This window comes from Crotalus tigris, unplaced genomic scaffold (assembly GCF_016545835.1).
Source record: "Crotalus tigris isolate CLP2741 ecotype Arizona unplaced genomic scaffold, ASM1654583v1 scf7180000017598.18339901613:2243638, whole genome shotgun sequence".
Lineage (NCBI taxonomy): Eukaryota > Metazoa > Chordata > Lepidosauria > Squamata > Viperidae > Crotalus > Crotalus tigris.
The window spans coordinates 1,584,610-1,605,613 of NW_024096502.1; the positions used below are offsets into that span (position 1 = coordinate 1,584,610).

The 21,004-nt window shown below is 45.3% G+C and overlaps 1 protein-coding gene across 1 annotated transcript in view; it reads right to left on the reverse strand.

Annotated features, from left to right (window-relative positions):
- BICC1 (BicC family RNA binding protein 1) overlaps positions 1 to 20,598 on the reverse strand; it is a 134,303-nt gene extending 113,705 nt beyond the window's left edge. Inside the window, exon 1 of the mRNA XM_039366823.1 lies at positions 20,103 to 20,598. Within this exon, the coding sequence (XP_039222757.1) occupies positions 20,103 to 20,307 (205 nt within the window). The 5' untranslated portion in view covers positions 20,308 to 20,598. The remainder of the gene's footprint in view (positions 1 to 20,102) is intronic.
- Positions 20,599 to 21,004: the final 406 nt, after the last annotated feature.

Here is a 21,004-nt window from a genome sequence, read left to right on the forward strand (position 1 = left end):
ACTGGACAACCATTTGTCTGAAATGGTATAGGGTTACCTGCCTGAGCAGGGGGTTGGACTTGATGACCTCCAAGGTCCCTTCCAACTTTATTATTATTGTTATTGTTATTGTGGATTTGTACAAATACATATTTTCTCACAAAACAAGTACTTTAAAACACATTGGCACGGTCCAAATTTTGGAAAACTGCTGGATTTCAATAAAAGCTCTACTGTAAACCCCATTATAAACCAACAGGCAGAAATTGGGCCAATTCACATTTAGAATGGATTCTTATTTATCCTTAGGCCTCACTTTATACTGCAACACCCTTGACAGCATCAAACACAGCCTAAAGACTATACAAAAAATATTTGAGCTGAAAAGCAAACCAAAAAAACCCCAAGTTTCTATAGAGCAGCTCAACAAGCCATTAAGATCATCTTTCCAAACTGATCATCCTTACAAGCTACCAACAACATTGGAGGACTCATCAAACAATGTTTCTTCCTGAGATTAATGCTGCAGAATATGGTATCATCAATGCTGTGTACAAAACCATGGACCAGTTGGCCAAAATTTGATTTATGTATTCATTCATTCATTCATTCATTTTGTAAAATTGATGAGCTACCCGTCTTTCCACACAGTAACTCTGGGCGGCTTACAATATTAAAAGATAAAAGTGTATAATTGATTATAATGGGGGAGATGGTTCAAACTTCTGCTTACCCACCACCGGAAGCCAGTTAATGAACTGTGTCTACAACTTGAAAATTAGGTGTGACTGAGAAATAAACTTTGCCTGACACCATTTCTCTAATCTGAGGTCCTCAGAAGTGTTAGACTACACTTCCCATGCTGGAATTGACACACAACACATCTGGAGAGCAGTTGGAAAGGGCTGGCTGAAAACAACAATTTTCAAATGTTGGAGAGCTCCCGAGTGAGTGAAGGTTAGGACAAAATGAGAAAAAGAATGTGTCCCAAAATGAATGTGGCTTTTAATTAAGGAATATATGAGAGATTCCTTTGGTCATGCATTCAGGAATGACTGTTGTAAAACTCCAGTTATAAATTCTTGTGGAGGAGGAGAACATTACTCACTAAGTTACCTCAAATAACTGAACAGAACACTTCATATAACTTACCTTTTAAATCTTTTTTTTTAAGTCAAAGAATATCTGCATTATGTATTTCAAGGAGCTACTGAATTCCGTATCAAAGCATTTTGTTTATTCTTCACCAGACATGAAAACCTCTTTAATGTATAAACCAGGGGCATGGTATCTTTAGAACCATCTCTCACAGCGCTGTACATTTTTGCTATTATCATAAAATGCTTCAATGCACAATGGGCTAAATTCATGCTTGATTTAACTGGAGATTTTATTTCAATTTTTTTTCCCCCTACCTGGAAAAGCCACATTCTCAACAGAGCAGAGCTGAGCGTTCGAGAGATGCTTCAGAGAGCACAAAACTTGCAGGACAGCCATGAAAACTGTCCTAGAAGGTTACTTGGACATGTAGAATAAACTCCTAAAATAGCCGGGCAATAGAGATAGCAGTGAGGGCTTCTGGAGAAGATGTGCTGCCTTTGCAGAGGATGTAGCTCTTTCAGGCTTGACAGAGAACGCCTTCCTTTGCATTGGTGGGTTCTGCCCATTCTTTCCACTCAAAGGAAGGTAAGGACCATCCTGCATAATGTTGAGCTAAGAGAGAAGTTTGTTGTTGTTGTTGTTTTGGTCTGAAAATAAAGCCAATAGAAATATTTTTTCCCCAGAAAAATAAGCCAATTTTTTCACCCTCTTCATCCCAATACTGCTTCTCTCCAACTGCTGCTCTGCATCAATTCTTTTATTGTAATTCACTCAAGTGAGATGGGTGGCATATAAATTTAATAAACCAACAAACAAACTTGGACGTGTTGATTACCTTCTGCAAACAGCTACACAGATCATTTTTAGTGGTGGTGGGGAATGGATGGTGTCTGGATTGTATCAGAATCGATCAATTTAAAAAAACTCATTTGGCCAACAGTAATTGCTTAGGCCTATGAAAGAAAACTGGACAGTATGGCTTAAACTGGCAAAAATCTTCTTGGCCTACAGGGCAACTCAAATTCACCACCAAAAGGACTAGAACCAGGGGTAGGTCACCTTGGCTCTTTTATGACTCCTGGACTTCAACTCCCAGAATTCCTGAGCCAGTGTGGCTCAGCTTGGAAACCTCTCCCTTTCCCCTCAGCGTGGCTGGCTCAAGAATTCTGGGAGTTGAAGTCCACGAGTCATAAAAGAGCCAAGGTGGCCTACCCCTGGACTAGACGAAAACATTTGTGACCTATCATCCTTTTCATTTTAGCTTTATGCATAAATGTTTTAAAATGCACCACGTAAACATTTTAGTTCAGCATCTGTTAGACTCCGCTGATTTACTAGAAGCTTCAGGACAGTGTAAGAGTTTCATGGTAATTTTGGATGGATGTTGAAAGCATTAGCATCATGTTTAGTAATGGTAAAGATTGATGGTGAAACAAACCCTATTAGCTTATTACTTAACAGGAGGTTTGTACAATTTCTCCGTAAGCTGTAAGTGGCTCAGAATGTAGTGCTGAAAAATCAACAAAGATGATTAGGGGACTGGAGGCTAAAACATATAAGGAACGGTTGCTGGAACTGGGTATGTCTAGTTTAATGAAGAGAAGGACGAGGGAGGGACAGGATAGCACTCTTCCAGTATCTCAGGGGCTGCCCCAAAGAAGAGGGAGTCAAGCTATTCTCCAAGGCGCCTGAAGGCAGGACGAGAATCAACGGATGGAAACTAATCAAGGAGAGAAGCAACCTAGAACTAAGGAGAAACTTCCTGACAGTTAGAACAATTAACCAGTGGAACAACCTGCCTCCAGAAGCGGTGAATGCTCCAACACTAGAAGTTTTTAAGAAGAGACTGGACAGCCATTTGTCTGAAATGGTATAGGGTTTCCTGCCTGAGCAGGGGGTTGGACTAGATGACCTCCAAGGTCCCTTCCAACAAAGTTTCTGTCGCTAAGCGAGACCGTCGTTAAGTAAAGTTTCCCCCATTTTACAATCTTTCTTGCCACAATTGTTAAAGTGAATCACTGCAGTTGTTAAGTTAGTGAATTCTCTGTTGACTTAGCATTGTCAGAAGAGCACAAAAGGGGATCACTTGACCCCAGGATACTGCAACCCTCATAAATATGAGCCATTTGCCAAGCCACCAAATTTTGATCACATGGCCAGCGGGATGCTGCAACAGTCATAAGTGTGAAAAATGGCCATAAGCCATTTTTTTCCTGGCGCGGTTGTAACTTCAAATAGTCACTAAATGAACTGTTGTAAGTTGAGGACCGCCTGTGCTTGGGAGAAGCCATGACCTCTGTTCCATAAAACAAGTAAGTTATATAAAAACCAGCCCTCTCAAATAGACAGCTTTGTTCCACTAGCCTAGCAGCAAAATATCTAGCAACTCATCAGCTTCAACGAGAAAAAAGTTAAGCCATAAAAGACCTTTGTTGTTGTTGTTAGTTGTGATGTCATGTCCGACCCATCGCGGCCCCATGGACAACGTTCCTCCAGGCGTTCCTGTCCTCTACCATCTTCTTGAGTCCATTTAAGCTCATGCCTCCTGCTTCAGTGACTCCATCCAGCCACCTCATTCTCTGTTGTCCCCTTCTTCTCTTGCCCTCAGTCTTTCCAAGTAGAGTAGAGTAGAGTACAGTAGAGTAGAGTAGAGTAGAGTAGGATAGAATAGAATAGAATAGAATAGAATAGAATAGAATAGAATAGAATAGAATAGAATAGAATAGAATAGAATAGAATAGAATTTTTTGTTGTGGTTAGTTGTGAAGTCGTGTCTGACCCATCGCGGCCCCATGGACAATGTTCCTCCAGGCCTTCCTATCCTCTACCATCTTCTGGAGTCCATTTAAGCTCACGCCTACTGCTTCAGGGATTCCCTCCAGCTACCTCATCCTCTGTCGTCCCCTTCTTCTCTTGCCCTCAATCTTTCCCAGCATCAGGCTCTTCTCCAGCGAGTCCTTCCTTCTCATTAGGATCTTAGTAGCAGGGAAATTCTGAGAGATAAAAAGCCTGAGCTGGCCTCTGCTTTCATCCTAATAGCAGGAAAGGCCTGTGTGTTTATTTCTATACTTGGTTTGAAATAGGTACTATACACAGTGTCAAAGAAAGGAGGATTTCTTGGGGCAACGATGCTGAACACACAGCCCAACAGCAGAAGAATCGAAGTTGGTCAACGTTGCCTGACAGCCAACTGGGAAGCATCCCTGTCAGCAAAATGACTCAAGGGCTGTCTGTCCAACTTCCTCCTTCATCACCAAGTCATCTGCAGGCTTTGATCAAAACCTGCCTTCCTCAATTACAAAACTCACGGGCAGCCTGTAAGACATTTAGCTAGATCAAGTCCGCAGCCAAAGACACAAGTGGCCAAAATAAGAGAAGAAACAAGATTCTGAGGCTTACATACTCAAGCTTATCTAGTTTTCCTTGACAGTCCAAGTTAATAAGAGTCCGTATAAAACTTTTACTCGGAAAATATTTCTGTTTTCAGAAAGAAAATGGACTTGAGTAAATTGAGGTGGCCATTCGTTTTAGCAGGGTCTCTTGGACTGCTGTCTAGCATCAGATTAAAATGTTCCTGGTATTTAGCAATTTCCAAGAGAACTACAAAACTTTTAGAACTGAGATTAACTATAATTAATTAATGTTATTCGAGAAATAAGTGAGTTTAGGTTTTTTTTTAAGAGGATTGTGTCGATAATCTTAACAGGACTAGATTATTATTTTTTTTATTGAAAATTTTTATAAACTTTTTACAATAAAATACCCCCCCTCCCACCCCATAACCCTCCCCCCTCCTTCCCAGAGCTGAATACAGGGTTAAAGAAACAAAAAAAAAACATACAAATTAAATGAACATCAATCCACTATACATACATCCAAAAAAAATTAAAGTACTTTAACTCTATTACATAGAAACTACAAATCCAACCATACCCATTTTAAACTATAAATTATTCAAAAGCTAAATAATACTTCCTAATCCCATATTTATTCTGTACAAAATTTACCCATCTTTTCCACACCGAGAACAGGACTAGATTATTGTCTCCAACTTTCCTTTGGTATAATGTATCTTTTGCTGTGCTTTATATTGTTTTTTAATTAATTATTGCTATTATGATGATTTCTGCGCTTATCTGGAGCTCTTTGACTGTAAATCGATAAAATAACTTAGATAAGATAACCTTTATTGTCACTTTTTACTGTGGGCACACTGGCACACATTAAAAATGAAATTCTGTTCCCTGCTCTCCAGATACAAACATAACACACGTATAAACATGCTATATACATACGTAAGGCCAGATTGTTGGGGAGGATGTCGTCTCATTTATATTGCACTATTATTCTTAAAATTGTAAATATATATTAACCACTTTGGTAGCGATTATCTGCTTTCGTATCTTCTCATTTTATTCAGCACATCACTAAACATCTGGGCAGCATATATATATAAATGCTATGAAAAGTTTAGGTCCTTATCTTGATTGCAGATCCTGCATTTGCAGAATCTGGAGATCACCCCAATCCCATTTTCCATTTAATTATGGATAAACAATTATCAAGGTATTTGGGCTCGTTTGTATGGACAAGAAACACTAACGTGCTTATTCACCAAACAGCCCGTTTTTGATCAGTCGATCCACCACAAGCAGTTAACAGGACACATTTTTTCCAAGGAAGGTAAAGATTATAATGTAACCGAGAAGAATGTGCAGCCCAGTAATACTTAACTTGGATATTTATGCCAAACCAAGATAACCTGCTGTACTATTAAGGAAACACTGAAAATTGAGAAAATAGTATTATTCTAATAGTTAACAAAGGAATGTGCAAACATTTAAAAAATGACTACTGCCACAAATCTATCCTATATATTTATTTTTCCTTAGGAAAGCCTAATCAGCAAATTGGGCTAATGATTTTTTTAAAAAAATAGTAACTGGACCCTTTTCTGCTATGTACACATGAAAAATGAAATGTAAATGTTTTTTTAAAAAATATATATATATATCCTTGCGTTTCTGGGGAATCCAAATTGCTAACCTAAAATGTTGTATTTCTGCCTGCTAAGCAAATAGCTTTAAAAATGTTCAAGGTAGAAGAGAAAGGATACTTAGATTCTTTTAGACTGGAGGTTATTACTACTGAAATTATTTATATAGCATAGAATGAACTTCCTGTGTTGCAGACTTTCCCATTCTAGAAGCTTCCTTCTGAAGACTCACTTAACTTGAATTTGGAAATCCTTCTATGTCTACACAACCCTTTCATCAGGATTTGTTGTTGTAGTTAGTTGCAAAATCGTATCCGACCCATTGCAACCCCATGGACAATGTTCTTCCAGACCTTCCTGTTCTCTACCATCTTCTGGAGTCCATTTAAGCTCACGCCTACTGCTTCAGTGACTCCATTCAGCCATCTCATTCTCTGTCGTCCCGTTCTTCTATTGCCCTCCATCTTTCCCAGCATCAGGCTCTTCTCCAGTGAGTCCTTCCTTCTCATTAGGTGGCCAAAATACTTGAGTTTCAACTTCAGGATCTGGCCTTCTAAAGAGCAGTCAGGGTTGATCTCCTCTAGGACTGACCGGTTTGATCGCCTTGCAGTCCAGGGGACTCACAGGAGTCTTCTCCAGCCCCATAGTTCAAAGGCCTCCATTCTTTGGCGCTCAGCCTTTCTTATGGTCCAACTTTCACAGCTATACATTGCAACTGGGAAAACCATGGCCTTGACTATACGCACTTTTGTTGGCAGGGTGATGTCTCTGCTTTTTAGGATGTTGTGTAGATTTGCCATAGCTTTCCTCCCCAGGCTGCAGTCCCCATCTGTGGTGATCTTGGGGACTGCAGCCAAGAAATTAAAAGACGCTTGATCATGATAGTTGAGAGCAAATGTTTGAAGATGCGTGATGGTCAACAGCTTTCCAATTGATCAGCCTTGGCTGTGAAGGAGTCCTATTCAATTCTGAACTTCTGAGAGGGCCGTAACCAATAAAAGTGCCATTTCTTCATTAATCTCAAGCGGAGATTATCCTGAAGGCAACTCCCATCAGAACATGGATTAAATTTCTTATCTAATCAATCCTCAATTAATTTCTAATCAACCTGGAGTTGTGAATCAACAAACCCACCAACGTTTCCTTAAATGGGAAGATCGCCTGGGTGATATCCAATATTCAGAGAATCTTAATAAGGGAGTGGGGTATGTCTGATTCTTAAATGACAGGTAGTCCTCAACTTACAGCCAACTTGTTTAGTGACCATTCCATTACAACAACACTGAAAAAAGTGACATGACTGTTTTTCACACTTGTGACTGTTGCAGCATCTCCATGATCACAGGATCAAAATTAGGACTATTGGCAACTAACTCATACTTATGATGGTTGCATCATCCCGGGGTGTGCATATGTGTCATGTGATCCTCTTTTGCAGTCTTCTGACAAGCAAAGTCAATGGGGAAGCCAGATTCACTTAACTACTGTGTTACTAACTTAACCACTGCAGTGATTCATGTAACAACGGTAGCAACCAAGGTCGTAAAATTGGGCAAAACTCACTTAATTGTCTTGCTTAGTGACAGAACTGTTGGGCCCAATTGCGATCATAAGTCAAGGACTGCCTGTATAGCACAGGGGTAGGCCACCTTGGCTCTTTTATGACTCGTGGACTTCAACTCCCGGAATTCCTGAGCCAGCCATGCTGAGGGGAAAGGGAGAGGTTTCCAAGCTGAGCCATGCTGGCTCAGGAATTCTGGGAGTTGAAGTCCACGAGTCATAAAGTGGCCGAGGCCTAGGTCAGGGGTAGGCAACCTTGGCTCTTTTATGACTCGTGGACTTCAACTCCCGGAATTCCTGAGCCAGCCATGCTGAGGGGAAAGGGAGAGGTTTCCAAGCTGAGCCCTGTTGGCTCAGGAATTCTGGGAGTTGAAGTCCACGAGTCAGAAAAGAGCCAAGGTTGCCTACCCCTGGTATAGCATGAATCACAGTCTGTCTGACCATTGAGAAAGCATTCCTCAGCCCAACTGGATGGTTTTTTTTATAAACTTATCTAGGGATAAGGACAGAAACTCAGCCCACGCAGCTTGGTAGGGTGTCCTCTGTCTTCTGCCTTTCATCTCCCTCTTACTTTCTTTTCCAACCTTCTCCATCTTCCCTGCTCCTCTGATGACCTCCCGACTCCTAACATTTCCAGAGTTGCCATTATATGGTTCAAATCTTCAGGCTCTTTAGGGGATGATGGGAACTGAAATCCGACAGAACTGGAAGAGTGCCTGGTTGGAGAAGACCAAAATGTAATGGCCTAACCCAGGGGTAGGCAACCTTGGCTCTTTTGTGACTCGTGGACTTCAACTCCCAGAATTCCTGAGCCAGCCATGCTGAGGGGAAAGGGAGAGGTTTCCAAGCTGAGCCATGCTGGCTCAGGAATTCTGGGAGTTGAAGTCCACGAGTCATAAAAGAGCCAGGGTTGCCTACCCCTGACCTAACCCTAAAAAAGAGTTTCACAGAGACCAAAAATGCCTATTTGTATAACCAGAAATGCTACAAAATACCATTAGCCATGAGGCATACTGAATGGAAGTGCTGCAAAACTATTGACAAAATCTGCAAATCTGCATGAATCAGACACCAGGAGGGAGGGGGAAAAAAGTCCTAAACACATCCACAGGCTTCTTTGTTGTTAACACCATAGAAGTATTAAATCCGAAAGGAAAAAAAAAATAACAATCTTTAAAACACTGAAACAATCTTTCTAGATATGAAACTAAGTTACCAGAAAGTGAAAATCAAAGTATAATATAGGTCCTCGCAACAATGTATAAACAGGCAGAATATTGCTGAAATAAACTTTAGAGGGACATATTTAGCTAGCATTCTGGCTTTGCTTTAAATACATCTACAGTACAGTACCTTTCCCCCCCCCTGAACATTTTAATATTACTAAAACTTTGTCCGCTTGCAAGATTCCATTCCCATGATGTAGGAAATAGCACTATGCAGATGACATCAACTGTGTCAAGGTAAAAATTTAACAGCTAACCAGCTTGTATAATGTGAGAGGTGTGATGTAATGATGGGAATGACTTAGCAGGGTCTATGTCCCTTTAAGACGGAAAACTATAATATGGAAAACTCTGCTGCTGTGTTCTCTCTCTTCTGTTTTCTGCTGTAACTGCTGTGTGCATTGGAGACTGCTGTATTAACATGTGTGTGTGTGTGTGTGTGTTGTTCCTGGTGTATGATATTGTAGTAGTAGTAAAGTAAAGTTGGAAGGGACCTTGGAGGTCCTCTAGTCCAACCCCCTGCTCAGGCAGGAAACCCTATACCATTTTGGACAAATGGCTGTCCAGTCTCTTCTTAAAAACCTCCAGTGTTGGAGCATCACCGCTACTGGAGGCAGGTTGTTCCACTGGTTAATTGTTCTAACTGTCAGGAAGTTTCTCCTTAGTTCTAAGTTGCTTCTCTCCTTGATCAGTTTCCATCCGTTACTTCTTGTCCTGCCTTCAGGCGCTTTGGAGAATAGCTTGATTCCCTCTTCTTTGGGGCAGCCCCTGAGATATTGGAAGACTGCTATCATGTCCCCCCTCGTCCTTCTCTTCATTAAACTAGACCAGTGGTTCTCAACCTTTTTAATGCCGCGACCCCCAACCAGTCGTAAGTCAAGGACTACTCAAGTGGTGCAGCACCGTTTGCAGAATGGGACTTTTGGTGGGCTGAGCAGGGCAGAGACAGCCTGGACAATTCCTATTGGCTTTTGAAAGCCAATAGAATTAGACTCTATTCGTGAGAGTCTATTCTATTGGACTGCATTGTTTGGCGACCCCCGTGAAATGGTCGTTCGACTCCAAATAGTGTCCCGACCCACAGGTTGAGAACCACTGAACTAGATATATCCAATTCCAGCAACCGTTCCTTATATGTTTTAGCCTCCAGTCCCCTGATCATCTTCATTGCTCTTCTCTGTACTCTTTCTAGAGTCTCAACATCTTTTTTACATCGCGGTGATCAAAACTGGATGCAGTATTCCAAGTGTGGCCTTACCAAGGCATTGTAAAGTGGTATTAACACTTCACGTGATTCACTTCACGTGATTGTAGATAGTGTAAAATAAACCACCATTTAATATAGACCACTGTTTACTGTATTTACTCCTGGGTTATCTCAGCGCACTAAGACTGTGCATGCTCTGGCAAACTGAAGTGGTCATGGCCTTGATCAGAAGTGAAGATTAATTTCGTGGAGGAATCAATATGGTGGTAAAGCTGAGGTCTGTTGGGGAGGTGCTGGGCGAGCGATTTGTGTGTATCCCTTCCTTCTTTCGTCAGTGCCCAGTTGTGTCTCACTTAAGAGCAGGCAGTGGGATGAGTTGATGAAATGACAGCCTCTCCAGCTTTTTAAAACAGACGGCCATGTGGTCCTGGTCAAAAATGCAAATTTAAAGACTTTTGCAGACACATCTGCAGCCTCAAACACTCTGAAAAATGTCTGAATCTGAATCCAATCTGTTGCATAGCTGTAGGATATAAACATTGTCTCAGGCCTATCAAGAGATATCACAATACACACTATTTGCATAAGGAGGGTTATTCATAATTTCCAACGCATAAAACATGCTACTGTAGCCTAATACATCCAGGTTAGTCCCTGGAGATGTCTCTACACAATTAACTTGTGTGGAGTTGTAGGACTTACATTTTCCTAGAGACACACAACTAACACATTCGTATCTGTAGTTCCCCCCCTTCTTCTTTGGACACATAAATAAAAGCTCAATAAAATAAGTGTCACAAACTGGCTGCAACTGATACTGAACCGATTTCAATGGGTCCTCAGGCAGATACTCATCTCATTGACAGCTTTCTGAGCATTCAACCTAGGAAATCATTTATGTCAGATCAATGACACAGCCCAGAAACATCATTTCCTTCTGCAAAGACTGACAGGAATGGGCACATCCTGCTGAGATGATCATGGAAGACTCTCAGTTCGTCAAAGAGGTCCACAATTTCTACAATCCATCACCCTTTTCCCTACCCTCATCTAAAATGAAGAAGAAAGAGGTCCACAAAAGTGCAGGTAGGAAGAGCATCCAACGTGGAATGAAACCATCAAATCAGATGACCTCTCCCATCCCAGCTCCTGGTCAGGGAGGTGTCCCTGGTCATGAAGCTGGTGAGGGAATCTCCCAAGCACCAGCTTACACAACCAGCACTATCACCCTTCTCTTTCTGGAGTTTTTCCCTTTGAGTCTGAAGTTCTAAGAAGCTCTCAATGTCTTGCAAGCTGGTCAGCAAAACGTGCACCAGGAATTAAAGGAGGAGGAGAAGGAGGAGGAGGAGGAAGAAGAGGAGGAGGCCACAGCCACTGCTAGGCTTCCAGAGTTGTCAAAAGCCCCCCAAACATCAGCAGAAGAGAGCTTTTGCCTCTGGCAGGACAGGAAACTGCAGCCCCCGCCTTTCAGAGGGGAAGGAGATCACAGATCACCTGAGATCCTACATGGTGGTTTGGGAAGAGCCCAAGGCTTTTCTAAAAAAATGCTTGAGAGACCTTCACAGGGCTGTGAATAATGACACCACACCTTAACAACCGACTTGACCAGGGGTAGGCAACCTTGGCTCTTTTAGGACTGATGGACTTGAACTCCCAGAATTCCTGAGCCAGCCATGCTGAGGGGAAAGGGAGAGGTGTCCATGCTGAGCCATGCTGGCTGAGGAATTCTGGGAGTTGAAGTCCGTGAGTCATGAGGGGGCCATAGTTCCCTCATGCTGGCTCAGGAATTCTGGGAGTTGAAGTCCACCAGTCATAAAAGAGCCAAGCTTGCCTATCCCTGAATTTGACAAAACAAAAATGCAATTTTCCCCCAAACCAGTCAAGAGGGATTTATTAAGAGGCTTATCTCCAGCATCCCATTAATTTGTTTCTCAACTTCAACAGTGTGCTGAGGTCTAGAATGCTCAGTGAAGGAGACCTTCATTGACTCGCAATCTTCATTTGCGTTGCAACCAATAAAGGCTCAGAACGCTTTATATTAATATACCTTTTATGACAATAAATGAGGTGGAATGAGAAGCAACATCACGCTGGGATTAGTGGGATGAAACTCTCAGCCCTCCAGACATTTAAGCCTCAATCCAGGAGCTGGCAGAAGACTCAAAACAGGCAACGCTGTATGATTTGACGCTTCGCTACAGACAAATACAAAGGCAGATATAGCCAGATGAGATTCTCCACTGAAGTAACCCAGGCTCTGTGATGATGATGGTGGAGGCCCAGAAGTTTAAATTCTGGGTCTTCTCACTTTCTGAGCCATGGCAGGAAATTGACACATGTGGATACAATGGTTCTCTTGTTTCCTGAGAAAGGCATCACCCGCTTTACTCCATGCATTTACCAACCCTACACATTCCCTCAAAGTCCCAAAGATGGTTTTTAAAGAAGTAATTGGACTTTTTCTTGAAGATGTTTCACTTCTCATCCAAGAAGCTTCTTCAGCTCTGACTGGATGGTGGGTGTGCTGGACCAGTAAATTGCATTATTTGATGTTATGCCTTTGTTTATTCTCAGTTATAGCTATGTATGCTTTGATGCTATGTTTTTGCCTATTCTAGTTAATAGTCAGTTAATAGTGAAATTGCATGCTTTGATGCTATGTTTTTTTGCTTATTCTAGTTAATTAATCGTGGAAATTCTATATTTCCAAGCGGGGAGGGTGCTGGACCAGTATAACTCTGGCCAGAGCATATTTAGCTTAAGAACTGTGTTAGAGCATTTAGCATTTAAAGGGTTAACACTGTCTCCTTAAGAGATAGCTTCTGGGAAATGTAGTCTAGTTGCTAGTCAGCCCTATATCTTATCTAGTCTCTGCTTAGAATTCCTGGACAATAAATATCTTTTAAAACTATTTTCATTGAGTTTATGCTGTCTGGACCAGAACTATAAAGCACTTCAATTCATGGTTCCAGAAAAGTGGGGCATGGAAGGATTGCAAAGAACTGAAAAAAATATAAATCCTTCTATGCCCCACCATTCCTTCAGAACTGGAGAAGCTTCTTGGATGACAAGTGAAACCTCTTCAAAGAAAAACCAAGAAAGTCCACAGTTGCCTCTTGAAAAAGCACCATTGGGACAACCATGACCTGCATGACTGAGAATCTCCATAGACATCCCTTCAAAGATTACCATGAAGAAACATGCTAACAGGAATAAAGTAGACCCAGGTTCCATGTCTGATCTCTACATTTGCACTTTTTTGTGCTACATAAATGTAGCACCAAAAAAAAAAAAAAAATACAAAAATGGAAATCAAAGGAAGGGAAAAACGGTGTAAAATATCCCCTAATCCAGTGATGGCGAACCTCTTAGAGACCGAGTGCCCAAACTGCAACCCAAAATCCACTCATGCATCGTTGAATGCTGGGTGGGTGTGGCCCATTGGCTGGGTGTGACCCATTGGCTGGGCGTGGCCCATTGGGTGGGCATGACTGCGGTGGTAACAGCAGACTGGGTGGGACTAAAAAGTTCAATCAATCAATTCCAACTTTGCAAGATCTTTTTTTTTCCCACGAGAAGCTGAAATTGACTGATTGAACTTTTTTTTTTTTTGCACACGGCGGCAGAGGCCTAAAGCGAAAAGGTTTTATAAAACCCAGCTGAAGGCCTAGGACTGGGGCGACGGCGCACGTGCCCACAGAGAGGGCTCTGAGTGCTGCCTCTGGCACCCATGCCACAGGTTCGCCACCACTGCCCTAATCAATAAAGGAAAATAGCTCAGGGGTCCTTTAGTGCTCTTTGAGCTTGATGCTGTTCTTGCAGACGTTTCATTACCGTACTAGGTAACATCATCAGTGCTGGTCAAACAAGCAAGCTCAGAGAGCACCAAGGACCCCCCCCACACACACACACACACAATTCCCTGATCAGACAGCCAAGAGATGCTTATACTTGTTAACCACTTCTTAAAATTGTTAAAGTTCTCTCCCCTAGCGACGAAGTTACTTATAAGGTAATAAAAGCGGGACAAAAATCAAATGGATAAATAAAAGGATGGCAAATTGTGCCATCAGGTTGGGATGCTTAATACTGAAGGAGAGGAAAGAAAATGAGATTCAACCTGTGGCAAACAAAGGGATCTCAAGAAAGCTTGGACCATCTTTTTGTTTCTCATTTTGGGTTTGAACCATCTCTTCTCCCACAGGCAGTTCTAAGAAGGAAGTCGCAACCCCATCAAATTAGCACCTAAACTCTGGGCCATATGCACCACCAAGGCCCCTTTTCAGACTTTCCAGTATCAGCCCAAACCTGGGAACAGGAGAAGTTGGGGCCAGTGCGACTGAGAGGAAAGAGGCAGCCCCACTAGAAAGACATGGTTTGGGTACCTGTGGCTAACCCAAGTTGAGCAACCCAAGTTGAGAGACAGGAACGCAAAAGCAGGTCCAGAAGAATCAAAGGAACTGCCCTTCCACAAGGCAGCCCTTGAGGCAATTTCCAGCAGAACCTGGATCAGATATCTTTATCTAGTCCAACGGTTCTCAACCTGTGGGTCGGGACCCCATTTGGGGTCGAATGACCATTTCACGGGGATTGCCAAACAACGCAGTCCGCCATTTTTTTCCCCTTTTCCTTAGCTGTGCTACTCCCTTTTATTCTATTGGCCTTTGAAAGCCAATAGAATAGACTCTCTTGAATAGAGTCTAATTCTATTGGCTTTCAAAAGCCAATAGGGATTGTCCAGGCTGTCTCTGCCCTGCTGAGCCCGCCAAAAGTCCCATTCTGCAAACGGTGCTGCAAGTTGTCTGCAGCGAAGGCGAGCTGTCTGGAAGTTTCCACCCTTCCCTGCTGAGCAACTACTAAAAATGTAAGTAAAAGAGGGCCAGAGGTGGGAGGTGGGAGGCCGGTGGGCGCAGGAAGGGTTGCTGGTGCACATGGGGCCCGTGGGTGCGTTACCTCCCTTGGGCTGGGCCAGCTGGTGGCCCAGCCGGTGGTCGGCCTGCGCCATCTCTGCCGCTTGCCAGCTACGCTTCAGCCGGCACAGGGGGCGACACCACGCATGCACGGTGCTCCCGGGCAGGGAAAGTCCTCAACTTATGACAGGTTGGGTAGTCCTTGACTTACGACCGGTTGGGGGTCGCGGCCTTAAAAAGGTTGAAAGCCACTGATCTAGTCAATCCATCAGCTGATTTCTAACCAATCTGGAGGTCAACAAACCCTCCAACATTCCCTTAAACAGGAAGATTGCCTGGGTGATATCCGAGTTCAAAGGGACTTAATAAGTGTGGCCTGACTAGTTCCCAAAGTATACGAAGAACTGCAGTCTGTCTGATCACCCAAGAAGCATTCCAAAGCCCAACCTGGATGGTTAAAAGAAAAATAAATCCAGAGGGTGAATGCAGAAACTCATGCCCATGCAGATGGGCAGAATGTCCCCTGTATAATGCTTCCTTGCCTTTCATTTCACCTCTTGCGTTCTTCTCCAATCTTCTCTATCTGCTTGCCATTTTCCCTGCTCCTCTGATGACCCCCTTCCCTCCATTTTTATTTATTTTATTTTTTGAGTTCACTTCTTCTGCGAGCTCCCTAACTCTTTCCTGTGGTTCCAAATATCAGGCAGCAGCATCCAGAGACAAGACTTATTCTAGCCATTGTTGGGATTTTGCAATGAGGACCACATCGATTTACAAATAAAATAAAGGTAAACGTTTGAAAGAGACACGAGTTTTAAAAAACGAAGCAGAGGAAGTCAAAATAGACCTGGCCTGTGCTTGTGTGGAATTCGGGGATGCAACAAACAAAAGCTGCTGCAGAAAATGCCCACTGAGATTTAAAATTTCAAGGAGTTTTGAACTGTCTCCCATTTCTCCCCTCGATTAAGCAACAGTTCACACAAATACAAACAGTTCAAGAATCACTGCCCCCTTTTATGACTGGAAGGTACCTCCAGATTTAAATTGTGGCCATTATAGCAAGGGATGTGAGCTTTTTGCAGTAGCTGCGTGCCAGAAGTCTTGTATCAGCACAGCAAAATATTAACTGCTTAAAGGTTAACTTGCCCCCCGGGAGACTGATTCTAAATTGAAACACATTCCAAACGCCAGTCTAGTCATACCAAATGCTTTCTTGTTACCCAGAATCCACCAGGATCCACCATCCACTATCAAGGCTATGCTGAGACTATTGGAATTAAATAGGGGTCTCCAAATTTTAAGACTTGTGGACTTCAACTCCCAGCATTCATAAGTGCTAAAGTGGATAAGTTTGGGGACCCTTGGAATCAAGAATGTAGCACGTGTGTCTATTACCAGCAAACCTTTTTTTTAAATTCTTATTGTCTTGCATTGGAAATATTCAGTATGGATCTGCTTTCCAGCCATAGAGATTGACAAGGGCTTCAAAACATTCCTCAGTTGAGCCATGAAGGTGGGTTTAGATCAGGGCTTATTAATTACAGAAACCAGATTTTTTAGAATAACATGTATTGCTGTCTAAATAGCTCAATACGGTCTGTTTATACCAGTGTTTCTCAACCTTGACAATTTTAAGCCATGTGGACTTCAACTCCCAGAATTCTACAGTCAGCATTGCTGGCTGTGGAATTCTGGGAGTTGAAGTCCACATGCCTTAAAATTGTCAAGGTTGAGAAACACTGGTTTATACAAATAAATAATTTTGCATGTCTGCACAGCCAGAATGCTTATTGTATGTTAAAAGGTTTGGGTATGATAATAATGCAAATATTTTAGAAATCACAATGAAATAAAGAATCATAATTTCAGGATCAGTTGTTATTATCTCTACATATTCCTCTTGTCCTGGAACACCAATAGATCTGGGGGGGGAAACTAGGGGTGGGTGGTCTACATAACGCCAGAAAGTCCATGGTGAATGAAGCAGGAAAGTTCTGTAGATCAGCAAAGTCCTGAGCAGGACATGAATACATTCATTTTTCAAAACTATATTTTGATCCTGATTTACACCCAAAATGCCCCAAATTGTTTACAATCAGTAAATGTCTTGTTTGGTCCAGATTATAAACCAAAACTGATTTTCATTTTAAAAAAAGATAGTTATACTAAAATTATACAGTGCAACGTAAACTATTTCTGATCCGCATCATCTCCTTCTATGCGAAGTGGTTACACATATTCCATCCAAACAATTTCCTTCGCATTCTAGCAGGAGCAATTTAATTCAAAACAGCAATGAATTTAAGGCATTCCAGTGTAATCATAAGCAGTTATGAGGTCACATTTGAAGCATATCTTCAACCATTTCCCATCAGGCACTGAAGCCTACATAATTTTTTAAAATCAAGTGGAATACACCCGATCCCAATGATCTTCCACTTTGTGTGGAATTAGCTGTCCTGTCCAACGCTAATGAATTTTCATGCACAGAAAAGGCGGTTTCCTAATCGAACGGACCCCAAAAGACCAGAATGGGCCTTGCTAAGAAGATAAGTACGGCTGCTAAAAAGTGATCTTAAAACTCTGAATTCCAAAACTGGGGCATTTTGCTAACAAGCACTTTTTCAGATGTGCAAAGATGGCTTGACAGTATTGATGGCCCCTTTTTGCAGCTGGCTTGCCTGAAATGTAAAATCTGCAATACGCATTTTATCTTCTGGTCAAACGAGCCTCAGCATCACCCAGGATTCAAAAATACAAATCAAACCCATCAGCTTTAATTTCCCAAAAAAAAAAAAAAAAAAAAAAAATCAAGGCCAGTGCTTGTATTTACATAAATTAGCTTTGCAGAGTCCACCCTTCCTTTCCTTTTAAGTGACTCAAAATTCTGGCTTTTTTTTTTTTTTCCTGACATTGGATATCTTTTTGGCAACCCTGCAGCAGGACCAGAAGATCTCCCCAGCAAAACCACAACTTTGTGGATTGTGAAGCACAAACTATTTTGTTCTGCCCCCCCCCCCCCGTTAACGATTCAAACCGTTAAAACGAAACAAAACGCGAAGCCCCCTCCTCCGATCCAGCCCCCATTTCCCAGGAATCTATACCCCTCCTCAAGCTGATGAGACAAACATCTGTAGGAGTGATCTTTATCCACATCTGGGGCTGGACGTATTGGGAATGCGTGGACGGGAAGGAAAACTTGGGAAAAGTGGGGGGGAGAAGAAAGCAAAAACGGAGACTTGCGGGGACCGGCGCGTTGTGCAATAAGTTCACACTGCGCAATAAAATTGTATGTTTGTTGTCACTGTGAGTTGTGCGTGGGGGGGGTGTGTGTGCACGAAGGGAGGCTTAGCCAATCTCATTGTACACATGTTGTACTTTTGACAATAAAGGTTGATTTGATTTCATTTATTCCACACGTTGCTCGCTCCGCAGACTATTTCTACCGGGTATTTTGGGGGGGGGAACCAAATAGCTCGACCAAAAGTTGGAGCAGAGAAGGGAATTTGCCCCAATTTTTTGCCCCCCCCTCCCCAATTTGACAGAAACGGCCCAACGCTGCAAGCCAAGATGCGCCCCCCCCCCCCCGGGACGCTCTTGGGAGCGTCAGCCAGTCTTCCGAAAGCCTCTTCCTTCGCCCCCGCAACTCGGGCCAGGGAAAAAACGGCCTTTCCAGAAGAAGGAATCTGCCCCCCCCCCCCACACCCAGCGCTCCGCCGTCCCGGCCGGTTGCAGCAGCAGCCCAATTCTCAGAAACAGCCTTCCCAGAAGGGGGGGGGGGGGAAAGGATGCGGAGCGAGCAAAGGAGCCGAGGACGCGCTGAGAAACCGGCAATTCGGCAGCTGAGACTGCGCTGCGTTCGCAAGAATTGGCAGCTCCGCAGCGAGGAGTCCGGAGAGAGGAGACCACGCGGAGAAGCCCGCTCCCTCCCTCCCTCCCTCTCTCTCTCTCTCTCCCTCCCCCTCGGCAGCCTTGTCAGGGGCAAAGTAGGGAGGGCCTCCCCCATCCCCCCAACACACACAGACACACAGAGAGAGAGAGAGAGGGAGAGAGAGAAAGGGGGAGGGAGAGGGAGAGAGAGAAAGAGGGAGAGGGAGGGAGAGAGAGAGAAAGAGGAAGCAAGAGAAAGAGGGAGGGAGAGAGAAAGAGAAGGAGAGAGAAAAAGGGGGAGAGAGGGAGACAGAGAAAGGGAGAGAGAGAGAGAGATGGAGAGAGAGGGGGGAAGAGGGAAAGAGAGAGCAAGAGAGAGGGAGAGAAAGAGGGGGGAGAGGGAGAGAGAGAAAGAGGGAGAGAGAAAGAGGGGGGAGAGGGAGAGAGAGAAAGAGGGAGAGAAAGGGGGGAGAGAGAGAAAGAGGGAGAGAGGGAGAGAGAGAAAGGGGGAGGGAGAGGGAGAGAGAGAAAGAGGGAGAGGGAGGGAGAGAGAGAGAAAGAGGAAGCAAGAGAAAGAGGGAGGGAGAGAGAAAGAGAAGGAGAGAGAAAAAGGGGGAGAGAGGGAGCCAGAGAAAGGGGGGAGAGAGAGATGGAGAGAGGGGGGGAAGAGGGAAAGAGAGAGCAAGAGAGAGGGAGAGAAAGAGGGGGGAGAGAGAGGGAGAGAGAGAAAGAGGGGGAGAGAGGGAAAGAGGGGGGGAGAGAGAGGGAGAGAGAGAGAGAAAGAGGGAGAGGGAGGGAGAGGGAAGGAGAGAGAGAGGGAGAGAGAGAAAGGGCGAGAGAGAGAGAAAGAGGGAGAGGGAGGGAAAGAGGGGGGGAGAGAGAGGGAGAGAGAGAGAGAAAGAGGGAGAAGGAGGGAGGGAGGGAGAGAGAGAGAAAGAGAGAGAGAAGGGAGAGAGAGAGACGGAGAGATGTCCAAGCTTTTCTCCTACTGTCCCGTGGCGGGGAAAGGGAAACTCTCGCCTCTCCGGAGCGCCCTGTACCCAAGAGCGCAACCGGCAGCCGGCCAGCCCAAGCCCCCGCGGCGGCTCCTCCACGGCCTGGCGGGGGCCCCCGGTCGCCTCCTTCGGCCGGGCAGCGGCTGCGCCTCCTTTCCGCCGCTTCCCCACCCCCCCCACCCTCCCCCTGCCACGTGGGGAGCGCCCCGACGCGCCCGCCCTCTCCTCCCGCGGGGACCCCGCTCCGGCCGGGCTCACCTTGCAGCATGGCCTCCAGTTTCTTTCGGTCCACGCGGAAGCGCTCCTCGCCCCACTCGGGGCTGTCCGGGCCGGCGCGGGAGGGCCCGACCGAGCAGCCTCCGCCGCCGCCTCCTCCTCCTCCGTCGCTGGGCAGGGGCGAGTCGGCGCTGCGCTCGCTGTTGGAGCCCGGGTCGGAGAGCGGGTAGCCCGGCGGCGCGGCCATCCTCGGGCCGGCCGCTGCGCCCCACTCGCCGGCGCCGGCGGCGACCCCGGCCCCGTCGTCCTCGGCGGCCGCCGCCTGCTCCGCTTCTTCCCCGCAGCAGCAGCGGCAGGAGCCGGAGCCGCCGCCCCCGCGGGAGGCTATCTGGCCCCAGAGGAGGCCGCCCCCGGCTTCATCCCAGCCCGCCAGAGCCTCGCGGGCTCCCCCGCCGCTCCCCGCCGCCTCCAGCTCGGGCTCCCCGCCGGGCGCGCAGCCGGAGCTGCAGCCGCCGCTGCTGGCCTCGCACAGCGCGCGTCCCGGGCCGGCGCCGGCGGCTCTGCTGCGCCCCCATCCCGCCCGCAGTCCGCACAGCATCCCCGCCTCCTCCATGGAGCAGCGCCCGCCCAGCCGCCGGAGCCGGAGCCGGAGGGGAGGCAGGCAGGCGGGCAGGCAGGCCGAGGCCGGGCTGAGGAGCGCGGGGGCGGGTCGAGCGCACAGCCGGGGGGGGGAGGGGGGTGGTGGTGGTGGTGCTGAACGCGGGACCGGGGCGGCCGGGGGTGGCGGGTGCTGTCGCTGGACGGGCCCGAGCAGGTCTGTCCGGAGTCGGGAAGGCCCCGCCCCGCCTAGTTATGCCTTCCTCCTCCTCCTCCTCCTCCTCGCCTGCAAGCGGCCCGGATCCTGCAAGGCGAAAGGCATCAAAAGGGCTCATCTCTTTTTTTAG